The sequence below is a fragment of the Scyliorhinus canicula genome, chromosome 5, assembly GCF_902713615.1.
Source record: "Scyliorhinus canicula chromosome 5, sScyCan1.1, whole genome shotgun sequence".
In the NCBI taxonomy this organism is placed as follows: domain Eukaryota; kingdom Metazoa; phylum Chordata; class Chondrichthyes; order Carcharhiniformes; family Scyliorhinidae; genus Scyliorhinus; species Scyliorhinus canicula.
In genome coordinates this window covers 216,768,239-216,793,164 of record NC_052150.1, presented here as the reverse complement: position 1 = coordinate 216,793,164, position 24,926 = coordinate 216,768,239, and the positions used below count along the sequence as shown (strand labels likewise).

Genomic DNA, 24,926 nt, shown 5'->3' with positions numbered 1-24,926 from the left:
TCCACTCCGTTACCAAAGCGGCAATTCTTCATGTATGAGCTTCCAGTCTTTTTGACAATGGTATCACGACAATCAATTCCAACCTCGCCCTTTTCTACCATCCTCAGCTTGCTGAAATGCAGTCATGGTTGGGGGAGCCCTGATTAAAGAGGCAAAAGCCTTTTATGTAGCGTTGAACCTCGGTGTGATCAAATGGTTGAAGAAATATTTGTGATTAAACCCAATAGCTTGCTCTTCGGAATGCATGAGGTTTCACACTATCTGGTACATTGGTCTACTAATTTATCCAAGAGTTTTGGAAGCTGCATATAATGAATGAACTCCAGTAATCCAATCAAAACCCATGTTGTGTCCTAATCTCCCTCAATGCCTTTATATGCAGCAGTATACAAAAGAAAAATAGAAAAAGACTGGCATTTATATAACTCCTTTCAATACTTGCCGATTTCCCTAAGCGCTTTACAACCAATGACTATGTAGTTGGATCATATCTGAAGGCAACAACATATCAATGAGTTGAGATAGAACAGGGGTGGGCAAACTACGGCCCGCCAAAGGTCTTTATGCGGCCCACCAAGATCAAGTCATTAAAAAATTTTTTTTTTTAAATCTTTTTTTTTATTTTTTAAATTTTTTTAATTTTAAGGTTAATGGGGGGGGGGTGCTGTTGGGTTACTGGTATAGGGTGGATACGTTGACTTGAGTAGGGTGATCATTGCTCGGCACAACATGTGTTTCATGTGAAGTTTCTACTTTAAAATATTAATTAATTGCTTTTTTTTTCTTTAAAAACCTTTTATTTTGGCTATTTTAAATATTAATTATTTTACTTAATATACTATGCGGCCCTTTAAAATTGTGAATTTCTGAATGTGGCCCTTGCACGGAAAAGTTTGCCCACCCCGAGATAGAATCTCAAAGTAGCGAAGCCGGAGTGCCTTATCAACCTCATATGGACACAAAAAAATGCCTGCCTTGAAACACAATATGCTTTACATTTTACACTATGAACAGAAACACATCTGTTTTCACTTTCTGCAGCTTGCATTTGGCCGTTGATGAATGGCATGGTCGGCAATCATAAAAGTGGAAGACTGAATTTCATGATCACTAATGTTCCACACCTGGAGTATTGTGTTCAGTTTTGGTCTCCTTACCTGAGAAAGGAGGTACTGTCACTGGAGGGTTTGCAGAGGAGATTCACTAGGTTAATCCCAGAGCTGAAGGGGTTGGATTATGAGGAGAGGTTGAGTAGACTGGGACTGTACTCGTTGGAATTTAGAAGGATGCGGAGGGATCTTATAGAAACATATAAAATAATGAAGGGAATAGGTAGGATAGATGCGGGCAGGTTGTTTCCGCTGGCGGGTGAAAGCAGAACTAGGGGACATAGCCTCAAAATAAGGGGAAGTAGATTTAGGAGGAACTTTTTCACCCAAAGGGTTGTGAATCTATGAAATTCTCTGCCCAGTGAAGCAGTTGAGACTCCTTCATTAAATGTTTTCACAATAAAGATAGATAGTTTTTTTAAAAATAAAGGGTTATGGTGTTCGGGCCGGAAAGTGGAGCTGAGTCCACAGAAGATCAGTCATGATCTCATTGAATGGCGGAGCAGGCTCGAGGGGCCGGATAGCCTACTCCTGCTCCTAGTTCTTATGTTCATGGTTTTTCTCTGCTGTAAGGGAATAACATCCTCGGTATCTAGGGCGGCACGGTGGCACAGTAGCATTGCTGCCTCACAGTGCCAGGGACTCTGGTTCGATTCCGACCTTGGGTGTCTGTGTGGAGTTTGCCCATTCGCCCCGGGTCTGCGTGGGTTTCCTCCAGGTGCTCCGATTTGCTCCCACAGTCCAAAAATGTGCAGATTATGTGGATTGGCCAGGCTAAATTGTCACTTTGTGTCCAAAGATGTGCAGGTTAGATTACAGGGCTGTGGGGGATGGGACAGGAGAGTGGACTTCGGTACAGTGCCCTTTCTGAGGATTAGTGCAGACTTGATGGGCCGAATGTTCTCCTTCTGCATTGTTGGGATTTTATGATTCTATGAAACATACAGAGTCAAACATAAGCTATGGGCTAGGACGGGAAAGTGGGCAGGGCAGGGTACTCTTTCGGAGGGCCAATGTAGTCCCGATGGGTTGAATGGCCTCCTGCACTATAGGGATTCTATGAACTTATCCTTTGAGAGCAAAGTTGATTTGGGACTTGTGCAGTACTGTGTGCGTTTTAGTGAACGTTCAATTGCACATTTTCAATCAAGAATGAAACCTTGTGTCAGAAACCAAAATCTAGCAGCATTGCAGCAGTGATAGTACATTAACTGACCCATATCATGAGGGTATGATAGAAGAAAAATCATTTTAAAATGAGATGTTACCTGACACACCATAAGTTTGTGAAAGATTGCAATGTAAATTTCAGTCACCAGTACAGATACTGGTGTCCCAGTCTGAGCTGGTCTTCAAAACGACATGATATCTCAATAAGGATTAATAATCTTTTTCGATAAATTGTCATTAATCTCCAATTTAAATTTACACAGCCATTTTAAATCAAAGATAGTTGCGCAAATGCATCTTTCTTTTAATTTGTGCCCCTGGATCCCTTGTGCTTTAGCAAACCTAAGAATCCTGGATAAGTGCTAGCCATGATTTGACAGAATAAAATATGTCACAGTAAAATCTTTGGCAATACATAAGACATGTCACAGATAATGACCAACATATTTATTTTAAGTATTTTTATTGAACATTTTTTTTAATGAGTACAGAATAATAAAATAAAACAAACCACACCCTCAAACAAAACAGCAATTCCCCCTCCCCCAACCAACAGGTAAGTAGTTGTTTAAAGAACAGAATGAAAGGCCGCCCTCTGTTATAAAACCCAGCAATTAATTGCGCCGTTAATTTTCTCAAAATGCAAAAATCCATAAGACTTTGCAGCCATATCGAGGCATTGGGTGGAGAAGCTGACCTCCACTCCAACAGCACCCGCCTGTGAGCGATCAGCGAGGCGAAGGCTGAGACATCCTCCCCTGTCTGCAGCTTCGGCAGGTCTGAGACCTCAAATATGGCCACCAGGGGACTGGACTCCAATTCCATCAGTAGAATCGCCGGCATGGTGCTGAAGAAGGATTTCACCAGCTCAGGACATGCCCAGAACATATGATTTTCCAGGCCCCTCTCACAGCGCTCACACTCATCAAACAACTGGCTCATCCTAGCCCTAGTTAAGTGCACCTGGTGCACCACCTTCAACTGTATCAGCCCCAGTCTCGCACACGACGAAGAAGCGTTCACCCTACGCAAGACCTCACACCATCGTCTAATTCCACCCCAGCTCCTACTCCCACTTGGCCTTAGTGCCCACCAGGGATCGCGTATCCTCTGCCATTATCCTCCCGAGGCGCTCCCCTCTCCCATCCCTGCGAGCGACAGAACCTTCTCCAACGTTGAGGCTGGTGGCATTACCGGAAACGGCGGGAAGACCTTCCTTGCAAAGTCCCTCACCTGCAGATATCTTTCCGACTGTGAAAGCCCAAACTTCTCTGATAACTTCTCTGTGTTCGCGATTGCTCCTCCAGAAGTAGGTCCCCCATGTGTTTCACCCCCATGTCCAGCCAACCTCGAAACCTGGCATCCAATCTAGTCGACTCAAACATGTGGTTATCACAAATCGGCACCATATCCCGGCCCTGGGTCACTGTCTGTGTGGAGTTTGCACATTCTCCGCATGTCTGCCCCACAACTCGAAGATGTGCAGGGTAGGTAAAATTGGCCATGTTAAATTGCCCCTTAATTGGAAAAAAATTGAATTGGGTACTCTAAATTTTTTTTTAAACTCACAAATCAGCACCAACTTAGACATCCTACCTAATTGCAGATGCTGCTGGAAATGCTGCCAGCCCAACACCTTCTCCGCATTTGCCACCTAAACGGCAAGTCCCCAGACTGCCGGTCCCTTTGTAGGACTGCACGCCGAATCCTAGCAATCGTACCCACTCAAATAAAGGATAAAATCAGTCTCTTTAACCCCACAAAAACAGTTCGACAAACAAACCGGCAAACATTGGAATAGGAACAGAAACCATGGCAGAATGTTCATCTTCACAGACTGCACTCGACCTGCCAGGACATAGGGAGGCTATCCCACCTCTGTAGGTCAGCCTTAATGCTACCTACCAGACTCGTAAAGTTTCATTTCTGAAGCCGAGCCCCATCCTGCGCTATCTGCATCCCTAACTACTGAAAATGAATGCCCGTTAAATGAAATAGCAACCCTCCCTTCTCTGGTGTGGTCACCAAAAAACACTCCCTCTTCTCAAGATTAACATATACCCAGAGAACGTGCCAAACTGCATCAGAAGTGCTATTATCCTCCCCATTGCAGGGACCCGGTCCGAAATTTACAGTAACAAGTCATCAGTGTACAGGGACACCCTATGCTCTATCCCCGCCCTCCTCACTAACCTCCATCACTTCCCTAAACTCCTCAATGCGATGGCCAAAGGCTTTAATGCCAACGCAAATAAGAAAGGGGACATAGGATACCCCTGCCTCAGTCCCCTGTGCAACTGGAAATACTTTGAGCTCATACTTTTATGTGAACACAAGCCTTAGGTCTCACCCACAACACAAACTTGGACCTAATACCAAACTGCTCCAACACTGCAGACAAATTGTTCCACTCTACTTTATCAAAGGCCTATCTGCGTCCAGCACCACAATGGGCCTCCAGCACCTCACTCTCCAGCCAACAAGCGACTAGCCTTCTCCCCTCATTCATACATCGCCCCCCACTAGCCTGCCACAGGTGGCGCATCGTCTTATCCATAGTCACCAGATTAAACTACATCTGCAGTTTCTTTGTACTAACCAATAGTTCGGGGATGGGGTCCTCCGCATAGTTACCATCCCCTCCAGAATTCCATCCACCAGCCGCTGGCATTCCTCCCTAGCCTCCTTTATAGTCTGCAACTTATGTGCAATTATTTCTCCCCGCACCACTGCCTTCAATGCCTTCCATAGCACCGAGGGTGAGATGCCTCCATTTTTGTTGAACCGTATATACTCATCAGTTGCCCTCGGCACCCTCATACAAAACCTGCTGACAACCTTCTATCTAAACTCTGGGCCTACACAGCAGCACGGTTACCAGCTGCCGGGCAGAATATTCCGCTCCCCGAACATCCTGCAACAGAGACCCCACCCCCCAACAATAAAGAAATCAAAGCACGAATGGACATTATGCACCTGTGAGAAAAAGGAAAACTCCTTGCCTCCGGGGTGCAGAAACCACCACGAATTGGGGCAGCAGGGTAGCATGGTGGTTAGCATAAATGCTTCACAGCTCCAGGGTCCCAGGTTCGATTCCCGGCTGGGTCACTGTCTGTGTGGAGTCTGCACGTCCTCCCCCTGTGTGCGTGGGTTTCCTCCGGGTGCTCCGGTTTCCTCCCACAGTCCAAAGATGTGCGGGTTAGGTGGATTGGCCATGCTAAATTGCCCGTAGTGTCCTAATAAAAGTAAGGTTAAGGGGGGGTTGTTGGGTTACGGGTATAGGGTGGATACGTGGGTTTGAGTAGGGTGATCATGGCTCGGCACAACATTGAGGGCCGAAGGGCCTGTTCTGTGCTGTACTGTTCTATGTTCTATGTTCTATGAATCCCCCCCCCCCCCCCCCCCCCCCCCATCTCTCTCATAAATGCCTCCAACACATTCGTTCCCCCTCACCCCGAAGGGAACAAAGACTTTGGTTTGGAGTGGTCCACCTTTGGATCCAAGACCATATTCCAATCACTCCCTAGGATCAATTGATGCATATCCATATCCATCACCCTCTTCATAAGCTCGACATCATCCCAATTTGGAGCACATACATTCACCAAAACTACCGACCTGCCCTGCAACACCCCCGAGACTATCTCAAAACTGCCCCCCTGATCCACCACCACCATTTGCATCTAAAATCGGACCCTTTCATTGCCCCCCCCAAAAAACTCCAGGCTCTACTAGCTAAGCCCTGGCTTACCCAGACTTTACGGAGCCTTACCTGGTCCTTCACCACAAGTCAGTCTCCTGCAACAGCTTCCCAAACAGTGTCGAAATGTACTCCGTCAGCCTCGGGCCCTCCACACCCTCAGGCAGCCCGCGATCCGTAAATTCAGCTGCCGGGACCTATTTTCCAGGTCCTCCTCCTTTGTTCTCAGGCCCTTATTGCTGCACGCTCAACAGCTCGGCCTCCAAAGGCGTGAGCTAGTCACTGTGCCTTGACAGTGCCACTCCACCCCCCTCAACACCTCACCATGCTTCCATACCATCACTGTTGTCCTTCCAACCATCTCCTTTATCAGGGCCAACAGATCCTCCACTGACGACTTAAAACTCTCCAGCATATCCCTCCCATGCCGCTTGAAATGTTACTGAACTGCTTCTGAAACTCAGCTGCCATCACCTCCGCCAGTGCATCCATTGTTACTGAAGCAGCCCCACCTGGAGAGCCCACCTCTGCCATCTTTCCTCCCACAGCACACCTCACTGAACTTGACCCTACCGGCGGGCTTTCTTTCTTCAAAGTATTCCTTTCTTGGTTCCTAGACATCCTCGTGTAACCAACCCATGCGAGTTCTCCTCAAAACAGGTGTAATAGGCCAAAAACCAAGGAATCTGCGGGAGCTACCTCTTCTTACATGTCGACCGGAGTTCACGGGTACACTGTAATCCCAAACATATTCTGCGGAATTATCCTTCGGCGGTATCCTCCGCTCATGCCTGCGGGTTTCCCGACGGCGTGGGGTGGCCCACAATGGGCAGTTGGCTACGGTAACGGAGAATCCCGCTGCTGGCGGGGGCGCGACACTCAGGGAAACGCGGCTGGCGGGCTGGAGCATTCCATCCATTACCATCAGAAAAACACTTTCCCAAGTACAACGCGCTAAATATATGAACAATATTGTAGTGAACTGCAAACTAAATACACCTTTAGTGTAATTATAAGTAGAAACGGTTTATAATACAGCAAGAATAAAGAGATGATTGATGCATGAGTTACTAGCTAATGATTTAATTACCCCACATTTCAAATGCTTCTAGGAATGGTGGGCAATTAAATATTAGTGTCAGTCTTTTTTAAAAATTCATATTTATGGGATGTGGGCTTCACTGGCTCGGCCAGCATTTGTTGCCCATCGCTAATTACCCCGAGAAGCTGGTGGTGAGCTGCCTTCTTGAACCACTGCATGTGGTGTAGGTGCACCCAATGTGCTGTTAGGGAGGGAGTTCCAGGATTGTGATCATGACAGTGAAGAAATGACGACATATTTCCAAGTCAGGATGGTGGGTGGTTTGGAGGGGAACCTCCAGGTGGTGGGGTTCCCAGGTATCTGCTGTCCTTGTCGTTCTAGATAGCAGAGGTTGTGGGTTTGGAAGGTGCTGCCGAAGGAGTCTTGATGAGTTTCTGCAGTGCAACGTATAGATGGTATACACGACTGCTGCTGTGCATCGGTGGTGGAGGGAGTGAATGTTTGTGGAAGGGGGAGCAATCAAGCGGGGCTGCTTTGTCATGGATGGTGTTGAGCTTCTTGAGTGTTGTTGGAGCTGCACTCATCCAGGCAAGTGGAGAGTATTCCATCACGCTCCTGACTTGTGCCTTATAGATGGTGGACAGGGAGTTAGGAGGTGAGTTACTCGATGTAGGATTCCTAACCTTGACCTGCTTTGTAGCCACAGGTCAAATGGCCTCCACCTGCTTCTATTTTCTGTGTATGTTTCTATGTATTTATATGGCTAGTCCAGTTCAGTTTCTGGTCAGTGGTAACCCCCAGGATGTTGATAATGGGGATTTGGTGAATGTAGTGCCATTGAATGTCAAGGGACGATGGTATGATTCTCTCTTTTTGGAGATGGTCATTGCCTGTATGGCGCGAATGTAACTTGCCACTTGTCAGGTTATTGCATTTGCATGTGGACTTCTTTAGGGTCTGAGGAGTTGCGAATGGTGCTGAACATTGTGCAATCATCTGCGAACATCCCAACATCTGAACTTCTGTTGGAAGGAAGGTAACTGATGAAGCAGCTGAAGATGGTTGGGCCTAGGACAGTATCCTGAGGAACTCCTGCAGTGATGCCCCGAGCCAGGTGTGATCAATCAGCCGCTGGTAGGGTCAGGTTCAATGAGATGACTGACCTCCAACCAAAACAGCCATTTTTTTTGTGCCAGGTATGACTCTGACCAGCGGAGAGTTTCCCCTCAATTCCCATTGACTCAAGTTTAGCTAGGGCTCCATGATGCCATACTTGGTCAAATGCTGCCTTGACGTCAAGGGCAGTCACTCTCACCTCACCTCTGGCATTCAGCTCTTTGTCCATGTTTGAACCAAGTTTGTAATGAGGTCAGGAGCTGAGTGATCCTGGCGGAACCCAAATTGAGCATCAGTGAGCAGGTTATTGCTAAATTAGTGTCGCTTGATAGCACTGTTGATGACCCCTTCCATCACTTTGCTGATGATGGAGAGTAGACTGATAGGGTGGTAATTGGCTGGGTTGGATTTGTCCTGTTTTATGTGTACAGGACACACCTGGGCAATTTTCCACATTGCCGGGTAGATGTCAGTGTTGTAGCTGTACTGGAACAGCTTGGCTAGGGATGCAGCATGTTCTGCAGCACAAGTTTTCAGTACTGTTGCCGGAAGATTGTCAGGGCCCAAAGCCTTTGCCTTATTGATATCACATGGAGTGAATCGAATTGTCTGAAGACAGAATCTGTGATGCTGGGGGACCTTTGGAGGAGGCCGAGGTGGATCATCCACTCGGCTCGTCGAGCAACTGGTACAGAAATGACCAATTAAGTGCCACTTGAGGGTCTCATTCGGGGAAGGGCGGGTTTCTCATCTGAGCCTTTGCCGGCCCCAGGGTGGTCAGGGTGGGCCGGAACCCGGAGGGAATCCTGTCCCTGGAATTTCATGCCCTCCACCAACCACCTAAAAACTCACTGGTGGAGGAGAGTGAAAGTCAGGCCGGGAATGCAGACTTTAAGTTGACAGTACCGAGAGAGCGCTTCTCCATTGGAGGTGTTGAATTTCAGATCAGATGCTAACACTGTCTGCCTCCTGAACAAGACACACACAATGCCACAGCAGAGCAGGAATGTTCTTCCAGTGTCCAGCCTGACATGTAAAATTGCCTTAGTCCCAGATGACCATAGGCTGCTTTTCCCTTTTTGAGAGGGAGAGCTGACTGGTGGGGCGCGATTCTCCGCTCCCCACGCGGCGTGGGAGAATCGCGGGAGGGCCCCCCGAAAAAATTCACGCCCCCTCGTGCACCCCGACAAAATTCACGCCCCCTCGTGCCCCCCGTGATTCTCCTGCCCCCCGCTCGGAAGGATCGCCGCTCGCCGTTTTTCACTTCGAACAGCGATTCTCCGACCCAGATGGGCCGAGCGGCCTGCCGTTCGCGGCCGTTTCACGACGACGGCAAACACACCTGGTCGCTGCCGTCGTGAAAAGGGAGTGAGAAGCCCGTTTGGGGCTTGTAGATGTTCGGGAGGGGACAGGCCCGAGATCGGTGCCCACCGATCATCGGGCCGGCGTCCAAATCGGACGCACTATTTCCCCTCCGCCGCCCGGCAAGATCAAGCGGCCACGTCTTACGGGGCGGCTGAGGGGAAAGATGGCCACCGCGCATGCGCGGGTTCGTGCCGTCAGTGTCATGACATCAGCCGCGCATGTGTGGGTTGGAGCCGGCCAACCTGCGCATGCGCGGCTGACGTCATTAGGCACGCCGGCTGCGTCATTCTCGGCCCGACGCCCCCGCGGCCGAGATTTACAGAACGCCGTTCCTAGCCCCGCCGGGAGGGGAGAATAGGGGGCGAGGAGCAGCCTCCGAGGCTGTCGTGAAACCCAGCCGAGTTCATGACGGCCCTTCCGATTCATCCCGGGAGCGGAGAATTCCGCCCATGGTGATTTAACCTGAGTATCACCGCACCTCAGGTGAGGGGTAAGGGTGAGAAGTCAGGGTCTTCATGAATAACCTCAGTCGTTGCTGACCTCGCTCTGCATCACAAATCAGCTGTCCAGCCAACTGAGCTAAACTGGACCCAAAATGTACCCCTCAAACAACACACCTCAAAGCAGATTATCTGGTCATTTCAGCTGACGGGACTTAGCTGTCCACAATTTGCCGACCTGAAAACACTTAAGAAATACTTTGTTGATGTTCTTTTCTCTCACTCTCCATAACTCTCCCCCTCCCTCTGTCTTATCTGCTTTCACCAAGCCGAATACTAGACAGGATTGGATTGAGTCACAGCATGAGATGACATTTGGGGGGTGTGGGGGGGGGGGGGGGGGGGGGGCGAGAGTGGGTAGGTGTTCTATTCTGAAATTTGCTTTATAATCCCAAGTAATAAATCTCACAGAAGCGAATGGAAACAGTTTAGCTTTTCAAAGCAAACTTTCTGTATGCTGTCTCGATCTTGGAAATCCATTGACATCCCATTCAAAGGATGTGGATAGGCATCTGCTTTATAAAAGTTCTAAATGCTGACGGGCATTTGGGCTCATGTCCATTAAGTACAGAAATGGTACTGTTTAGATCATTAGCAAAACATCGATTTACTTGGAGCGTATTTCTCCGGTCTCCCAGCTGCGTGTTTCTCTGCAGCGGGAGATGGCAGGACATTGACCGGTGGTGGGATTCTCTACTCCCGCTGCTGTCAATGAGAATTCCCATTGAAGCCAACCCACGCTGCCGGGAATCCCGTAGGACCAGAGAACCCCGCGGCCAGCGAACGACCAGAGAATTCCAGCCTTGATGGAAAATAATCAGCCTTGTTTCCCTTTTAACCCCTCTCATTTTGTTTTTCATTTCAGTGAAGGATACCAGAGTACTGGCTACAGGAGGGGCTTCCTCAAACCCAGACATACTACAGGTAGGGGAGCATCCACCTCAATCACAAAGCTTCTGCCATGACGTTATCTCAGTACAACAATCAGTGGATGCCAGAAGAGGATGAATGAGTTCCTATTTCCACGTCCCGAGTTACTCTTCTCCCTGCTTAACTCTAATAATTATCCTTCATCACAACCCGATCAAAGCCAATTAAAGGCTGTCAATTCTGGTGCACGATGTAATTAACATAGGAAGACACACTAACATCTGCGGCTTTGTATTTCGTGCTGTCAAGCTAGGGAAGTGAAATTTACATTTAAAAAAATCAATTGCGATTCTTTTACTAACTGCTAGTTTTAACATGAACTTCAAAAAACATGAACTGCTTAAATTCTTACACGTAAATCTTAGATGTTCAACCCCGCCCCCACTAATCTGTGCTGCATGAGCTGGTATCTGATTTTTAAAAAATAATCTTGACGGCAGCACTGTAGCATAGTGGTTAGCACAATTGCTTCACAGCTCCAGAGTCCCAGGTTCGATTCTCAGCTTGGGTCACTGTCTGTGCGGAGTCTGCACATTCTCCCCTTGTGTGCGTGGGTTTCCTCCGGGTGCTCCGGTTTCCTCCCACAGTCCAAAGGCGTGCAGGTTGTGGATTGGCCATGCTAAATTGCCCTTAGTGTTGGGTGGGGTTACTGGGTTAGGGGGATAGGGCGGGGGTCTGGGCTTGGATAGGGTGCTCTTTCCAAGAGCTGCTGCAGACTTGATGGGCCGAATGGCCTCCTTCTGCACTGTAAATTCTATGATTCTATGATTGTCACAAGCAGGCTTACAATTGTAAGGAATGAAATACTGGACGAGTTAAATGACTACATGTGCATGAAGAGATTTAAACACAAAGATCGGAATTTTGAATTTGAGGCAGAGGACCAGAAACCAATGGTCAGTAAATTTGGGGGGTAGTAGTTGAGTGGATCTGGTGCAACATTGGATATGACTAGTACAGTTTCACATGATCACCGGGATCAGGGCCCTTGCTGTTTGTGGTTTATGTAAATGATTTAGACATGAATGCAGGAGGGGGTGATCAGGAAGTTCGTGGATGATGCGAAAATTGATGGGGTGGTAAATAGTGAGGAGATTACAGGAGGATATAGACGGGATGGTCAGATGGGCAGATCAGTGGCAAATTAAATTCAATCTGTGTTGGAGGGCATTTTGTGATACTGGACTATGATATAAATTATAGGTGGCCCTGTAACTACATTTGTGCTCCTATTTTACTTTTGAATAGTTCTGATCAAAGAAAAGGTACTCATTGACTTAGATGCCTGTTTAGAAGAGGCAATTTGTAGAAATAGATAGTGTATACACAATGCTGTTAATATCAGAAAAGACACAAAATGGCTGTGAGCTATTTTGTGATATTAAAGACACAAAATGGCTGAACAAGCCACATTCCCTGTAAACTGTCTCATGAGATCCAAGCGTGGGTATGTATAGGGAGTGTCCCAACAGCCGCTGATAACCGCTTCACAGAACAAGACTTGCAATGTATCCTTGATAAGCTCAAGGTCTAAGGCTGTAGACAGGACACATCATTATTATGTTAGTTTTGAATGACTTCTGTATGAAGTTAGGGGCGGGTAAGACAATACCCACTTTTACCATATATGTGATAAGTGGGATGCTAGGAAAAACTGATTGACTGCATGTAATAAGTGTGACGCGAATATAGTTGATTGATTGTATGTAAATGAGAAAACAAACTAATTCTGCCCCTTGAATCTGTATATTAACCTCAAGTGGGATAAGGTGCTGTCAGGGGCTGCAGAGTCCCCAGACCTTATCTCCCAGAATTCTGACATCATAAACTGCTTTTTTTACTTATACTCAGGCCTTTGTGTGAATATTTTCACCCCTAACAATCTGTATATGTGTGAGATGATGCACTGGGGCAGAACAAACAAGGCAAAGGAATACATGATAAATGGCAGGACCTTGGGAAGCACTGAGGATCAGAGGGATCTTGGTGTGCATGTACACTGGTCTCTTAAGGTAGATAGAGCAGGTGGATACAGTGGTTAAGAAGGCATATGGTATACTTGTCTTTATTAGCCAAGGCATAGCGTTAAGGAACAGGGCCGTAGTGCTGGAACTGTATAAAATGTTGGTGAGATTGCATTTCAGAGAATTGTTTGCAGTTCTGGAATCCAAGTTATAGGAGGGATGCACTGGAAAGGGTGCAGAAGAGATTTACCAGGAGGTTGCCTTGGCTAGAGAGTTTTAGCGATGGAGACAGATTGGAGCAGAGAAGACTGAGGGGGCACATGATTGAGGTGTATAAAATGAGGGACATAGATAGAGTAGACAGAATGAAACATTTCCCCTTGGTGGAGGGATCACTGACCAGGGACATTGATTTACGGTAGGGGGCAGGATGATTAAAGGGGATGTGAGGAAAAAGATTTTCATCCAGAGGGTGGTGGGAGTTTGGAACTCGCTGCCTGAAAGGGTGGCGGAGGCAGAGACCCTCATCACATTTAAGAAGTATTTAGATGTGCACTTGCAATGCCAAGGGATACAGGGCTATGGGCCAAGTGCTGTAAAATTAGATTAGAATAGTTAGGTGGTTGTTTTTGTCTGGCGCAGAGGCGATTCTGTGCCTTTTCTATGCTGTAGACCTCTATGACTATGAGGGTAGAGGAAAACAACAGTAGCCAACACTCCAACTGTGATCTTATTAAGGCTTCATCAGTGATAGACTATTTCATCTTCTATTTCACATTTTACATACGCTCCTCCTCATTGTATCCTACTGCCTTTTATTCTGAATTCATTTTGTTGCTGGGTCTCAATAATACTTCCTATTTCCCCCCAGCCCCCACCCCACCTCCTATAATGTTAGTTTGATATCACCTAGCCATTACTTCATGATTTGCCTTCTCATTTACTGATTTCAATTGGGGCTGTGCACCATGAGTAGCGTTCTGGCTTCATTGAGGTTTCTTATACCGTTAAAAATAATTGTTTTCTGTCCTAATTAATGAGTTGTGTGATATGAAACCTGTGTGTGTGGTTTTTTTCCCCCCTCAAGTCCTATGATTCATTTCTCAAGGGGCTGCCTGATTCCTTCCACGTGGCATGACACCTCTTGCTCTACACAGCCACGGTCTCTGGTGTGACTGTGTGTGGCGCCAGGCTTTCTGCGGGATTGCTCCACTAAACCGCAATAACAGGGATTACCCAGTCACCACCTGTTTGTTGATTTTGCAGGTCCTGGCAGATGTGTTCAATGCCCCAGTGTACACAAGAGACACAACTAATTCAGCCTGCCTGGGATGTGCTTACAGAGCAAAACACGGTACGTAGAAGCTGAGTACTCTAAGTGACTAGCCTGAGTCATGGCTCAAGGCATAAACAGATACTTTTTTTCCATCACCCTCCAGTAAGCATCCCCATCACTTTCAGCTTTCCAAAGTGACCATTTTCTCCTTGCCCCCTGCCATCTTCCATCACCCCTACCCTTTGCTGTCCTTTCACGCACATTCCCGTGCAAACAAACTCCTTACTCCCACAATGTTGTCCAGAGCCACAAACCCATCTTCTAGGTGAGACTTCAATTTATGTGCACTTTCCCTGACCTGTTTACAGTGTTTTCCTGTTCACCATGTGACCGCCTCGACATCAGGCTAAGGTGGCAAAGGCCGATAATGGGAGGGAAGAGCGACATTGAAGCTTCCGGCACCAACGGCTGCTTTCTCCACCATATAGTCCCGATCTTAGTGTTAAAAAAAAAAGCAAGAGGTGGGATCCATGACGTCATGCTGACGGAGCAGGATCTGATTGAAGATCAGGACAGCTTTTTTAAAGGCACTTACCCCAACACCACCCTCTGCTGCTGGGGGCAGCACCTGGCAGTGCCAGTGGGCAGTGCTCAGGCATGACCCTCTTCCCCCCCTAGAGCTATGCAGTCACCTGAGCTACTCTGGGAGGTCAGCTGGGCAGGTGCATACCTTGGGAACCCAGTCGTGATTCTCGCCAGTGATAATGAGATGTTAATGTATGGAAATGATATTCCCCATGTTCAAAGTCAAAAATCCTGTTACGTCAGGGACAGGGACAATCCTTTACATCAACGTGAAATGCGATTTGGACAGCGGGAGATTTCCCGCTCCTGTCGCTGAACCACCTGACGAAACAGGAGCAGAAAATCCCAGCCTTTATCTTTGGCCTTCTCCACTGTTCCAGTGAAGCTAAATGCATTTTATCTGGCTCCAATGTGACTTTCAAATGTCATTCATAAATGCCTTCTCCCTAGATCAGTACCGACATTGAATGGCCAAACCTGTGATCCAGGGAAACATTTAAAAGTGATTTAATGTATGTGGGCCTAAATGGTTAGGCCAGCATTTATTGCCCATCCCTAATTGCCCTTGAGAAGGTGGTGGTGAGGTGCCTTCTGGAATCGCTGCAGCCCATGTGTTGTAGGTAAACCCACAGTGCTGTTATTCCTGTCAGTTTAGATGCTAAAGTTGCACCTTAAATCATTCATATAAAAGAGCTGAGTTGTCCATTGCTGTGTAAAATATTTTATAAAACTGGCCACAGAACTATTTTCCTTTTGCCGTTAATTCTTTTTGGATGGGATCAAATAAACAATTGACAAAGAATAAATCACAATGACAACTTGCATTTATGTAGCATCTTTAACTTAGTAAAACAACCCACAGTGAGAGAGATAGAGAGGCAGGGGGGTTTATAGAAAATATTCCAGGGCTTGGGGCCTAGTAGCTGAAGGCACACCCCCCAATGATGGAGATTACAGAGTTTGGCATGGGCAAGGCTGGGAAGGGTAACTGAATACTTATGATCCCCGTGGGGACCCACATTCTCCCTGTGTCTGCGTGGGTTTCATCCGGGTGCTCCGGTTTCCTCCCACAAGTCCCAAAAGACGTGCTGTTAGGTGAATTGGATATTCTGAATTCTCCCTCCGTGTACCCGAACAGGTGCCGGAGTGTGGCGACTAGGGGCTTTTCACAGTAACTTCATTGAGTGTTAATGTAAGCCTCCTTGTGACAATAAAGATTATTATAATAAACCATTATAACCAAATTTACCGATTGACTCCCAAATGAAGAAATGACTGGACAAGATTTCACTTGTTATATATTTTTACTTTAATGTGAATCAGGATCAATGTAAATTAACAGGCAAATCATGGTCAGTACATACTATCCATTATACATGAAATAGCAGAAACAACAGAGGCCATCTCACTACGTTAAAAGGCAGTCCTTGTAAGGTCCCAGTTTCAGCCTTCGAGGATTTTGCCGATTCTCCATGGGCAACATCTTCTGAGTAAACAGCGTTGCACCCACAAATATTCCTTATACGGCGCTCTTCTTTTCTTTCATCTTTCAGTTTCTGCCTTCCTTCTGCTTCTATTTCTATCTCTGTGCCACACGGTTTATGCATTTTAACCTCCCTCAAGTTAACGCTGTTCCTCAGTCAAAGACCGTCACTTGTTACTGCTTCTGGGTCAAATGCCATGCCAACACATGGATTAGAATTTAAAATTTGAGGTGATTTTGGAACAATATAGGTCAGCAAGCACAGGGATGATGGCTGAAACGGACTTTCTTGGTTTGTTAAATTAAAAACGAAAAAGCCGGGATTTTCCACCTGTGGTTTTGGCGCACTGGATTGGCAGTGAGTGTGGAAAATCCAGCAGGGGTCGCAAAACGGCTATTACACCAGTGGGATTTCTGCACTGATTGTCCCCGCCCACCCACCACTGCTGTAATGGGCTTCCCACCATACAATCATGGGCACCTCCTTTTCCATATATTTAATTATCAATAGCGGGCCTCCCTGCTCCATTATCCCCCATGTGGCATCATGTTAGCAGGGTTTACAACAACTTTTGTAAAACAGGAACTTGGCAAATGGTCCCTGCCTGGGGTGCACAGATATATACAGCCCCCAGGAGGGAGAAGGTGATGCCAGGGCAATGCCCAGGATGGGGGTACGGCATGAGGGGGGGGGGGTCATGCTTATGTTGGGGGGAGAGAGGGCATGTCCATGGAAGGGGGCTCTGGGGTGGGGTGGGAGTCCTTTTTAAATACAAATTCCTGGTGGGACAGGCTTATTCAGAGCCCACCCTCCAGCATTGAATAGGTTCCACGCTGAATTTCCCACCTCAGACAAAACTTTAAAAACAAAATAGGAAAATTCCGTCCAAAATGTTGCAAATAGGCAGTCTAGATGTTGGGTGAGTATAGTGGGGTCTTTCTTGGCGCCTATAGCACCAAGAACTATCCCATTATCAAATGGCCCTCTTATTTATTTTGGCTTCTGTCAGGAACGCCCACCAAGGCCGCACTTACCTCAAGTCCTGCACCGACGAGTTCAGCTTGGTCAGTGCAGCAAGAGATCGGGGCGCCATTTTTAAATGCTGCACCGATCTCCCCCCCCCCCCCCCCCCCCCCCCCCCCCACTTAGAACACCCCATTGCGGCCTCCGGAACCTTCCCCACTGCCAGCCTACCTCTTAGGGGGTCCTTGATCCCCCCTTCACTCCACCTCGTAAGGGTAGGGCACGCCCATGCCTGATCCCTGGCATGGGCAGCCTGGCACCTGGGCACCTTGGCACTGCCATCCTGGAACCCTGACAGTGCCCCAGCCAGCCTGGCAGTGCCAGGGTGGCATTGTCTGGGCAGCAGTGCCCAGGTGCCAACGGGAGTGCAAAGGTACCACCCTACCGAGAGCCCGACTACCCGGGGGCCTCCAATCCCCTGGTGCCGTTACGCCTGGCCCATGTTTGTGTGGACCAATACCAAATGGCACCCTGGCGAGGTCTCTCAGGTGCAGCCGGTAGTTCCCGGGCCTTGGGAGAAATGGGCATTGACATATAGGTTGCAAATCTCACGCAATTTACTGGCCTTGTCACATCACCGAATCGGGCACGTCGAGGCTATTCGGTCACACCCAATATTTCTCCGTTTGTTTTCTCTTTCAAATCATGACTAACGTACAGGGCACTTCCAACATTTGCAACTGCTGTATTATATTTCTAGTGTTTTTTTTAAATCTGGCATTTGACCTAAAGTATCACTTACCATTCTGTTTCTGTTTTACTTGTATTCAGGACTACAAGCAGCATCAGGACAATCTTTTGCAGATACGATGAAAAACGCACCAGAACCAAAGGTGGCAGTTACCCCGGCCTGTGAAGTAGATAAGGTGAGAGCAAGAGAGAGGGTGTAAGAGAGAGAGATAGAGAGAGAGAACGATACCCTCAGAATGGAATATATTTTGCTGATCTGAATCACTTTTCCGTATTTTTCTCCCTCAAACCTGGTTGAATGTTTCGACAGACAGCAGCAGTGCTTCTCCTACCTTGCCTAAATGTCCACTGAGCCGAAAAGACGAGTATTGACAGCTGAGTATTGTTCAATAATACAGGGTATTGCTGCAAGGTCCACCGTTCCTCCACCTGGTCTCCATTTCTGCCCTTTACAGCAGGGTCAGTGGATAACAATCAGAAGTGGGAATTTTGGCTGTTATTTCCCCACTCCCTCTCACTAAATCTTGCATCGCCTGAGCCCAAAATTTACAGTTAAGTAGAAATCATTACGATGTTTACGCGATCAGACATGAACTAACAGCAGATATGGCTCATTAGCAGTGGAGTTGTCCTTATCTGAACTGTACTATCTACAATCGGATCACTGATAGCCAATCCTCCAGTGGTGAGCCGAGTGTGTGAACAATTACAAGTGTTTGGTAATTGGATTGATTTTTGCTAAGTTAAGAAAATACTAATGCAGATCTTAAAAGTTAAAAAAATCTTTAAAGTGTGTTCAAAGAACGATGATAGACCTCGCAGTGTTCTGTCTTACCAGATTGCGGTCAGACTGGCCAATCGATAGAACTGATTTCATCACTCTTGAGTCATCCTTTGACAAGACAAGTGCACACATGGGTCCATTATTTCTTATTTTCTGCCTGTGCTGTTCTCTTCATCTTTCTTCAAGTCAATAATCTCTCCAGTCTGCCTGGATTAGAGAAACATTGGGCTAAACTTTCACAGCCCTATGGGGATAGACTTGGAGATGGGAGGGCAAAATGGCAGTGGGGGAGGAACCAGGAAGCAAATCCGGTGTTTTCCCACCACCGTACCAAATTGGTATCTACCATCTAGATTCAGACAAGGGCAGCAGATATATGGGAACACCAACATCTGGAAGTTCCCAAGCCACCCACCATCTTGACTTGGAAAAATATCGCTGTTCCTTCACTGTCGCTGGGTCAAACTCCTGGAACTCCCTTTCTAACAGCACTGTGGGTTTGTGCGTACATCACATGGACTGCAGCAGTTCAAGAAGGCAGCTCACCACCACCTTCTCAAGGCCAATTAGGGATGGGCAACAAATGCTGGCCAAGCCAGCGAGGCCCACATCCCAAGAATGAACAAATAAAAACCTCCACTGCCCCCATCAATAATGTCCTGGTTTCCCTCAGCCTACGTCAATTCCCTTCGAGAGTGTCTGGTCATTGGGGATTTCTCTGCCTGGAGCTGGAGCCGGGGCAATCACTTCCACGAGTGGTGGCACTGAAGAGGCTGGAAGAGATCAAATGGGGACCTGTTAATTGGCTGCTGCCAGTCCTATGCCGCCCGAGGTCCTTCGCCCGTGGAGGCAGGATCACCTCCCGCTAGGCGGGACTCGCTGGCAATTGGCACAATTCGACCCACTAATGTCTGGATATGTAGTAATACTTTACAATTGTGTGAATGGAGTGAGTGGAAAGTAAATGAAATATGAAGAAAAGCTAAATAACAGGCATAGTGTACACTTAAAAGAACAGTCAGTTCTTCATCACAATCATGAGCATGGCAAGACCTCCCTATCATACTCACCCCTCTGATATCTTCCCAGCTCTCAGCGACTCCAGTCTTCTCACATACAATGCCACACAATCTTTGCTCAGCCTTCTCAGCACTCTTGGGAAAACAGTAAGTTAACAATTAAACTTTAAAAAGCCCATTACTTTTGACATTAGTGTTATAAATAAAATAATTGGATATTTCTATGGCGGCACGGTGCGTCACAGCACTGCTGCCTCACAGCGTCAGAGATCCAGGTTTGGTTCTGTCCTTGGGTGATGGTGTGGAGTCTGCACGTTCTCCCCGTGTCTGCGTGGGTTTCCTCCGGGTGTTCCGGTTTCCTTCCACAGTCCAAATATGTGTAGGTTAGGTGGTCTGGCCATGATAAATTGCCCATTGGATCCAAAGATGTGTAGTTGAAGTTACAGGGATAGGGTGGGCGTGTGGCCTTGGGGGAGGGCTCTTGCGGAGGGCCGGTGCAGACTTGATGGGCCAAATGGCCGCCTTCTGCACTGTAGGCATCCTATGATCCTATTACAAATGTGATGCCGCCTGTAACTTGCCTCAGTTATGGTACACTGTGCAGGGTTAGATATCCCACTATAGTACACTGTGCAGATATCCCATTATAGTACACTGTGCAGGGTTAGATATCCCATTATAGTACACTGTGCAGATATCCCATTATAGTACACTGTGCAGATATCCCATTATAGTACACTGTGCAGGGTTAGATATCCCATTATAGTACACTGTGCAGGGTTAGATATCCCATTATAGTACACTGTGCAGGATTAGACATCCCATTATAGTACACTGTGCAGGGTTAGATATCCCATTATAGTACACTGTGCAGGGTTAGATATCCCATTATAGTACACTGTGCAGGGTTAGATATCCCATTATAGTACACTGTGCAGGGTTAGATATCCCATTATAGTACACTGTGCAGGGTTAGATATCCCATTATAGTACACTGTGCAGGATTAGACATCCCATTATAGTACACTGTGCAGGGTTAGATATCCCACTATAGTACACTGTGCAGATATCCCATTATAGTACACTGTGCAGGGTTAGACATCCCATTATAGTACACTGTGCAGGGTTAGATATCCCATTATAGTACACTGTGCAGGGTTAGATATCCCATTATAGTACACTGTGCAGTGTTAGATATCCCATTATAGTACACTGTGCAGGGTTAGATATCCCATTATAGTACACTGTGCAGGGTTAGATATCCCATTATAGTACACTGTGCAGGGTTAGATATCCCATTATAGTACACTGTGCAGGGTTAGATATCCCATTATAGTACACTGTGCAGGGTTAGATATCCCATTATAGTACACTGTGCAGGGTTAGATATCCCATTATAGTACACTGTGCAGGGTTAGATATCCCATTATAGTACACTGTGCAGGGTTAGACAGCCCATTATAGTACACTGTGCAGGGTTAGATATCCCATTATAGTACACTGTGCAGGGTTAGATATCCCATTATAGTACACTGTGCAGGGTTAGATATCCCATTATAGTACACTGTGCAGGGTTAGATATCCCATTATAGTACACTGTGCAGGGTTAGATATCCCATTATAGTACACTGTGCAGGGTTAGATATCCCATTATAGTACACTGTGCAGGGTTAGATATCCCATTATAGTACACTGTGCAGGGTTAGATATCCCATTATAGTACACTGTGCAGGGTTAGATATCCCATTATAGTACACTGTGCAGGGTTAGATATCCCATTATAGTACACTGTGCAGGGTTAGACATCCCATTATAGTACACTGTGCAGGGTTAGATATCCCATTATAGTACACTGCAGGGTTAGATATCCCATTATAGTACACTGTGCAGGGTTAGATATCCCATTATAGTACACTGTGCAGGGTTAGATATCCCATTATAGTACACTGTGCAGGGTTAGATATCCCATTATAGTACACTGTGCAGGGTTAGATATCCCATTATAGTACACTGTGCAGAGTTAGATATCCCATTATAGTACACTGTGCAGGGTTAGATATCCCATTATAGTACACTGTGCAGGGTTAGATATCCCATTATAGTACACTGTGCAGGGTTAGATATCCCATTATAGTACACTGTGCAGGGTTAGATATCCCATTATAGTACACTGTGCAGGGTTAGATATCCCATTATAGTACACTGTGCAGGGTTAGATATCCCATTATAGTACACTGTGCAGGGTTAGATATCCCATTATAGTACACTGTGCAGGGTTAGATATCCCATTATAGTACACTGTGCAGGGTTAGATATCCCATTATAGTACACTGTGCAGGGTTAGATATCCCATTATAGTACACTGTGCAGGGTTAGATATCCCATTATAGTACACTGTGCAGGGTTAGATATCCCATTATAGTACACTGTGCAGGGTTAGATATCCCATTATAGTACACTGTGCAGGGTTAGATATCCCATTATAGTACACTGTGCAGGGTTAGATATCCCATTATAGTACACTGTGCAGGGTTAGATATCCCATTATAGTACACTGTGCAGGGTTAGATATCCCATTATAGTACACTGTGCAGGGTTAGACATTGCATTATAGTACACTGTGCAGGGTTAGATATCCCATTATAGTACACTGTGCAGGGTTAGATATCCCATTATAGTAGATAGACCTTCGCATTATAGTACACTGTGCAGGGTTAGATATCCCATTATAGTACACTGTGCAGATATCCCATTATAGTACACTGTGCAGGGTTAGATATCCCATTATAGTACACTGTGCAGGGTTAGATATCCCATTATAGTACACTGTGCAGGGTTAGATATCCCATTATAGTACACTGTGCAGGGTTAGATATCCCATTATAGTACACTGTGCAGGGTTAGATATCCCATTATAGTACACTGTGCAGGGTTAGATATCCCATTATAGTACACTGTGCAGGGTTAGATATCCCATTATAGTACACTGTGCAGGGTTAGATATCCCATTATAGTACACTGTGCAGGGTTAGATATCCCATTATAGTACACTGTGCAGGGTTAGATATTGCCATTATAGTACACTGTGCAGGGTTAGATATCCCATTAAGTACACTTGTGCAGGGTTAGAATATCCCATTATAGTACACTGTGCAGGGTTAGATATCCCATTATAGTACACTGTGCAGGGTTAGACATTGCATTATAGTACACTGTGCAGGGTTAGATATCCCATTATAGTACACTGTGCAGGGTTAGATATCCCATTATAGTACACTGTGCAGGGTTAGATATCCCATTATAGTACACTGTGCAGTGTTAGATATCCCATTATAGTACACTGTGCAGGGTTAGATATCCCATTATAGTACACTGTGCAGGGTTAGACATTGCATTATAGTACACTGTGCAGGGTTAGATATCCCATTATAGTACACTGTGCAGGGTTAGATATCCCATTATAGTACACTGTGCAGGGTTAGATATCCCATTATAGTACACTGTGCAGTGTTAGATATCCCATTATAGTACACTGTGCAGGGTTAGATATCCCATTATAGTACACTGTGCAGGGTTAGATATCCCATTATAGTACACTGTGCAGGGTTAGATATCCCATTATAGTACACTGTGCAGGGTTAGATATCCCATTATAGTACACTGTGCAGGGTTAGACATCCCATTATAGTACACTGTGCAGGGTTAGATATCCCATTATAGTACACTGTGCAGGGTTAGATATCCCATTATAGTACACTGTGCAGGGTTAGATATCCCATTATAGTACACTGTGCAGGGTTAGATATCCCATTATAGTACACTGTGCAGTGTTAGATATCCCATTATAGTACACTGTGCAGTGTTAGATATCCCATTATAGTACACTGTGCAGTGTTAGATATCCCATTATAGTACACTGTGCAGGGTTAGATATCCCATTATAGTACACTGTGCAGGGTTAGATATCCCATTATAGTACATTGTGCAGGGTTAGACATCCCATTATAGTACACTGTGCAGTGTTAGATATCCCATTATAGTACACTGTGCAGGGTTAGATATCCCATTATAGTACACTGTGCAGGGTTAGACATCCCATTATAGTACACTGTGCAGTGTTAGATATCCCATTATAGTACACTGTGCAGGGTTAGATATCCCATTATAGTACACTGTGCAGGGTTAGACATCCCATTATAGTACACTGTGCAGTGTTAGATATCCCATTATAGTACACTGTGCAGGGTTAGATATCCCATTATAGTACACTGTGCAGGGTTAGATATCCCATTATAGTACACTGTGCAGGGTTAGATATCCCATTATAGTACACTGTGCAGGGTTAGATATCCCATTATAGTACACTGTGCAGGGTTAGATATCCCATTATAGTACACTGTGCAGTGTTAGATATCCCATTATAGTACACTGTGCAGGGTTAGATATCCCATTATAGTACACTGTGCAGGGTTAGATATCCCATTATAGTACACTGTGCAGAGTTAGATATCCCATTATAGTACACTGTGCAGGGTTAGACAGCCCATTATAGTACACTGTGCAGGGTTAGATATCCCATTATAGTACACTGTGCAGGGTTAGACATCCTATTATAGTACACTGTGCAGATACCCCATTATGGAAAGGACATTTATAACATTGATTCACACGGATATTGCCAGGTTTGGGAACCCTTAGTTATCAGGAGACCTGAGATACTGATGTTTTTCCTCTGGGAGCAGAGAGGCTAAGAACGCAGAAATTCACAGGACCAGAGATGAGCATTGCAGCCCATCTGATCAGTTCCTGTCTAAAAAAACCACCGACGGAATTCTGCATTCTTGAGAATGTTGACGCTGGGTCAGGATTCGTGGACTTCCACCACAGCAAAACTGGCGGCGTACCTGGACCGATTTGGCGACCGTGGAGAGACTAGCACCGGCGCCACGTGGAACACAATCGATTCCAATTAGAAATGTTGTGGGATTTGCAGGGCCCATGATTGACACTCGGGAGGCTGATAAGCTACATCCACATGTACACTTCACTCCCCACACACACCGTCCCAGCCAGATCATACTGGTTGTGCTGGAGTATGCCCATCCTGCTGATGATCAGCTGAGGCCAGAGAGCACCTTGGGAGGACACCTATATGACCTGTGGCCCTAA

At 46.3% G+C, this 24,926-nt stretch overlaps 1 protein-coding gene across 7 annotated transcripts in view; it reads left to right on the top strand.

The window, feature by feature from the left end:
- The window catches only part of xylb (xylulokinase homolog (H. influenzae)), a 237,329-nt gene that overhangs the window by 172,096 nt on the left and 40,307 nt on the right, over window positions 1–24,926 (top strand). For all 7 annotated transcript variants that reach the window (XR_005460798.1, XM_038798491.1, XM_038798490.1 and 4 more), the window contains 3 exons: window positions 10,868–10,926; window positions 14,163–14,250; window positions 18,036–18,130. Coding sequence is in view for 6 of the 7 variants with exons in the window: in XM_038798491.1 (XP_038654419.1) it covers window positions 10,868–10,926; window positions 14,163–14,250; window positions 18,036–18,130 (242 nt within the window). In the remaining variant the exon portion in view is untranslated. The remainder of the gene's footprint in view (window positions 1–10,867; window positions 10,927–14,162; window positions 14,251–18,035; window positions 18,131–24,926) is intronic.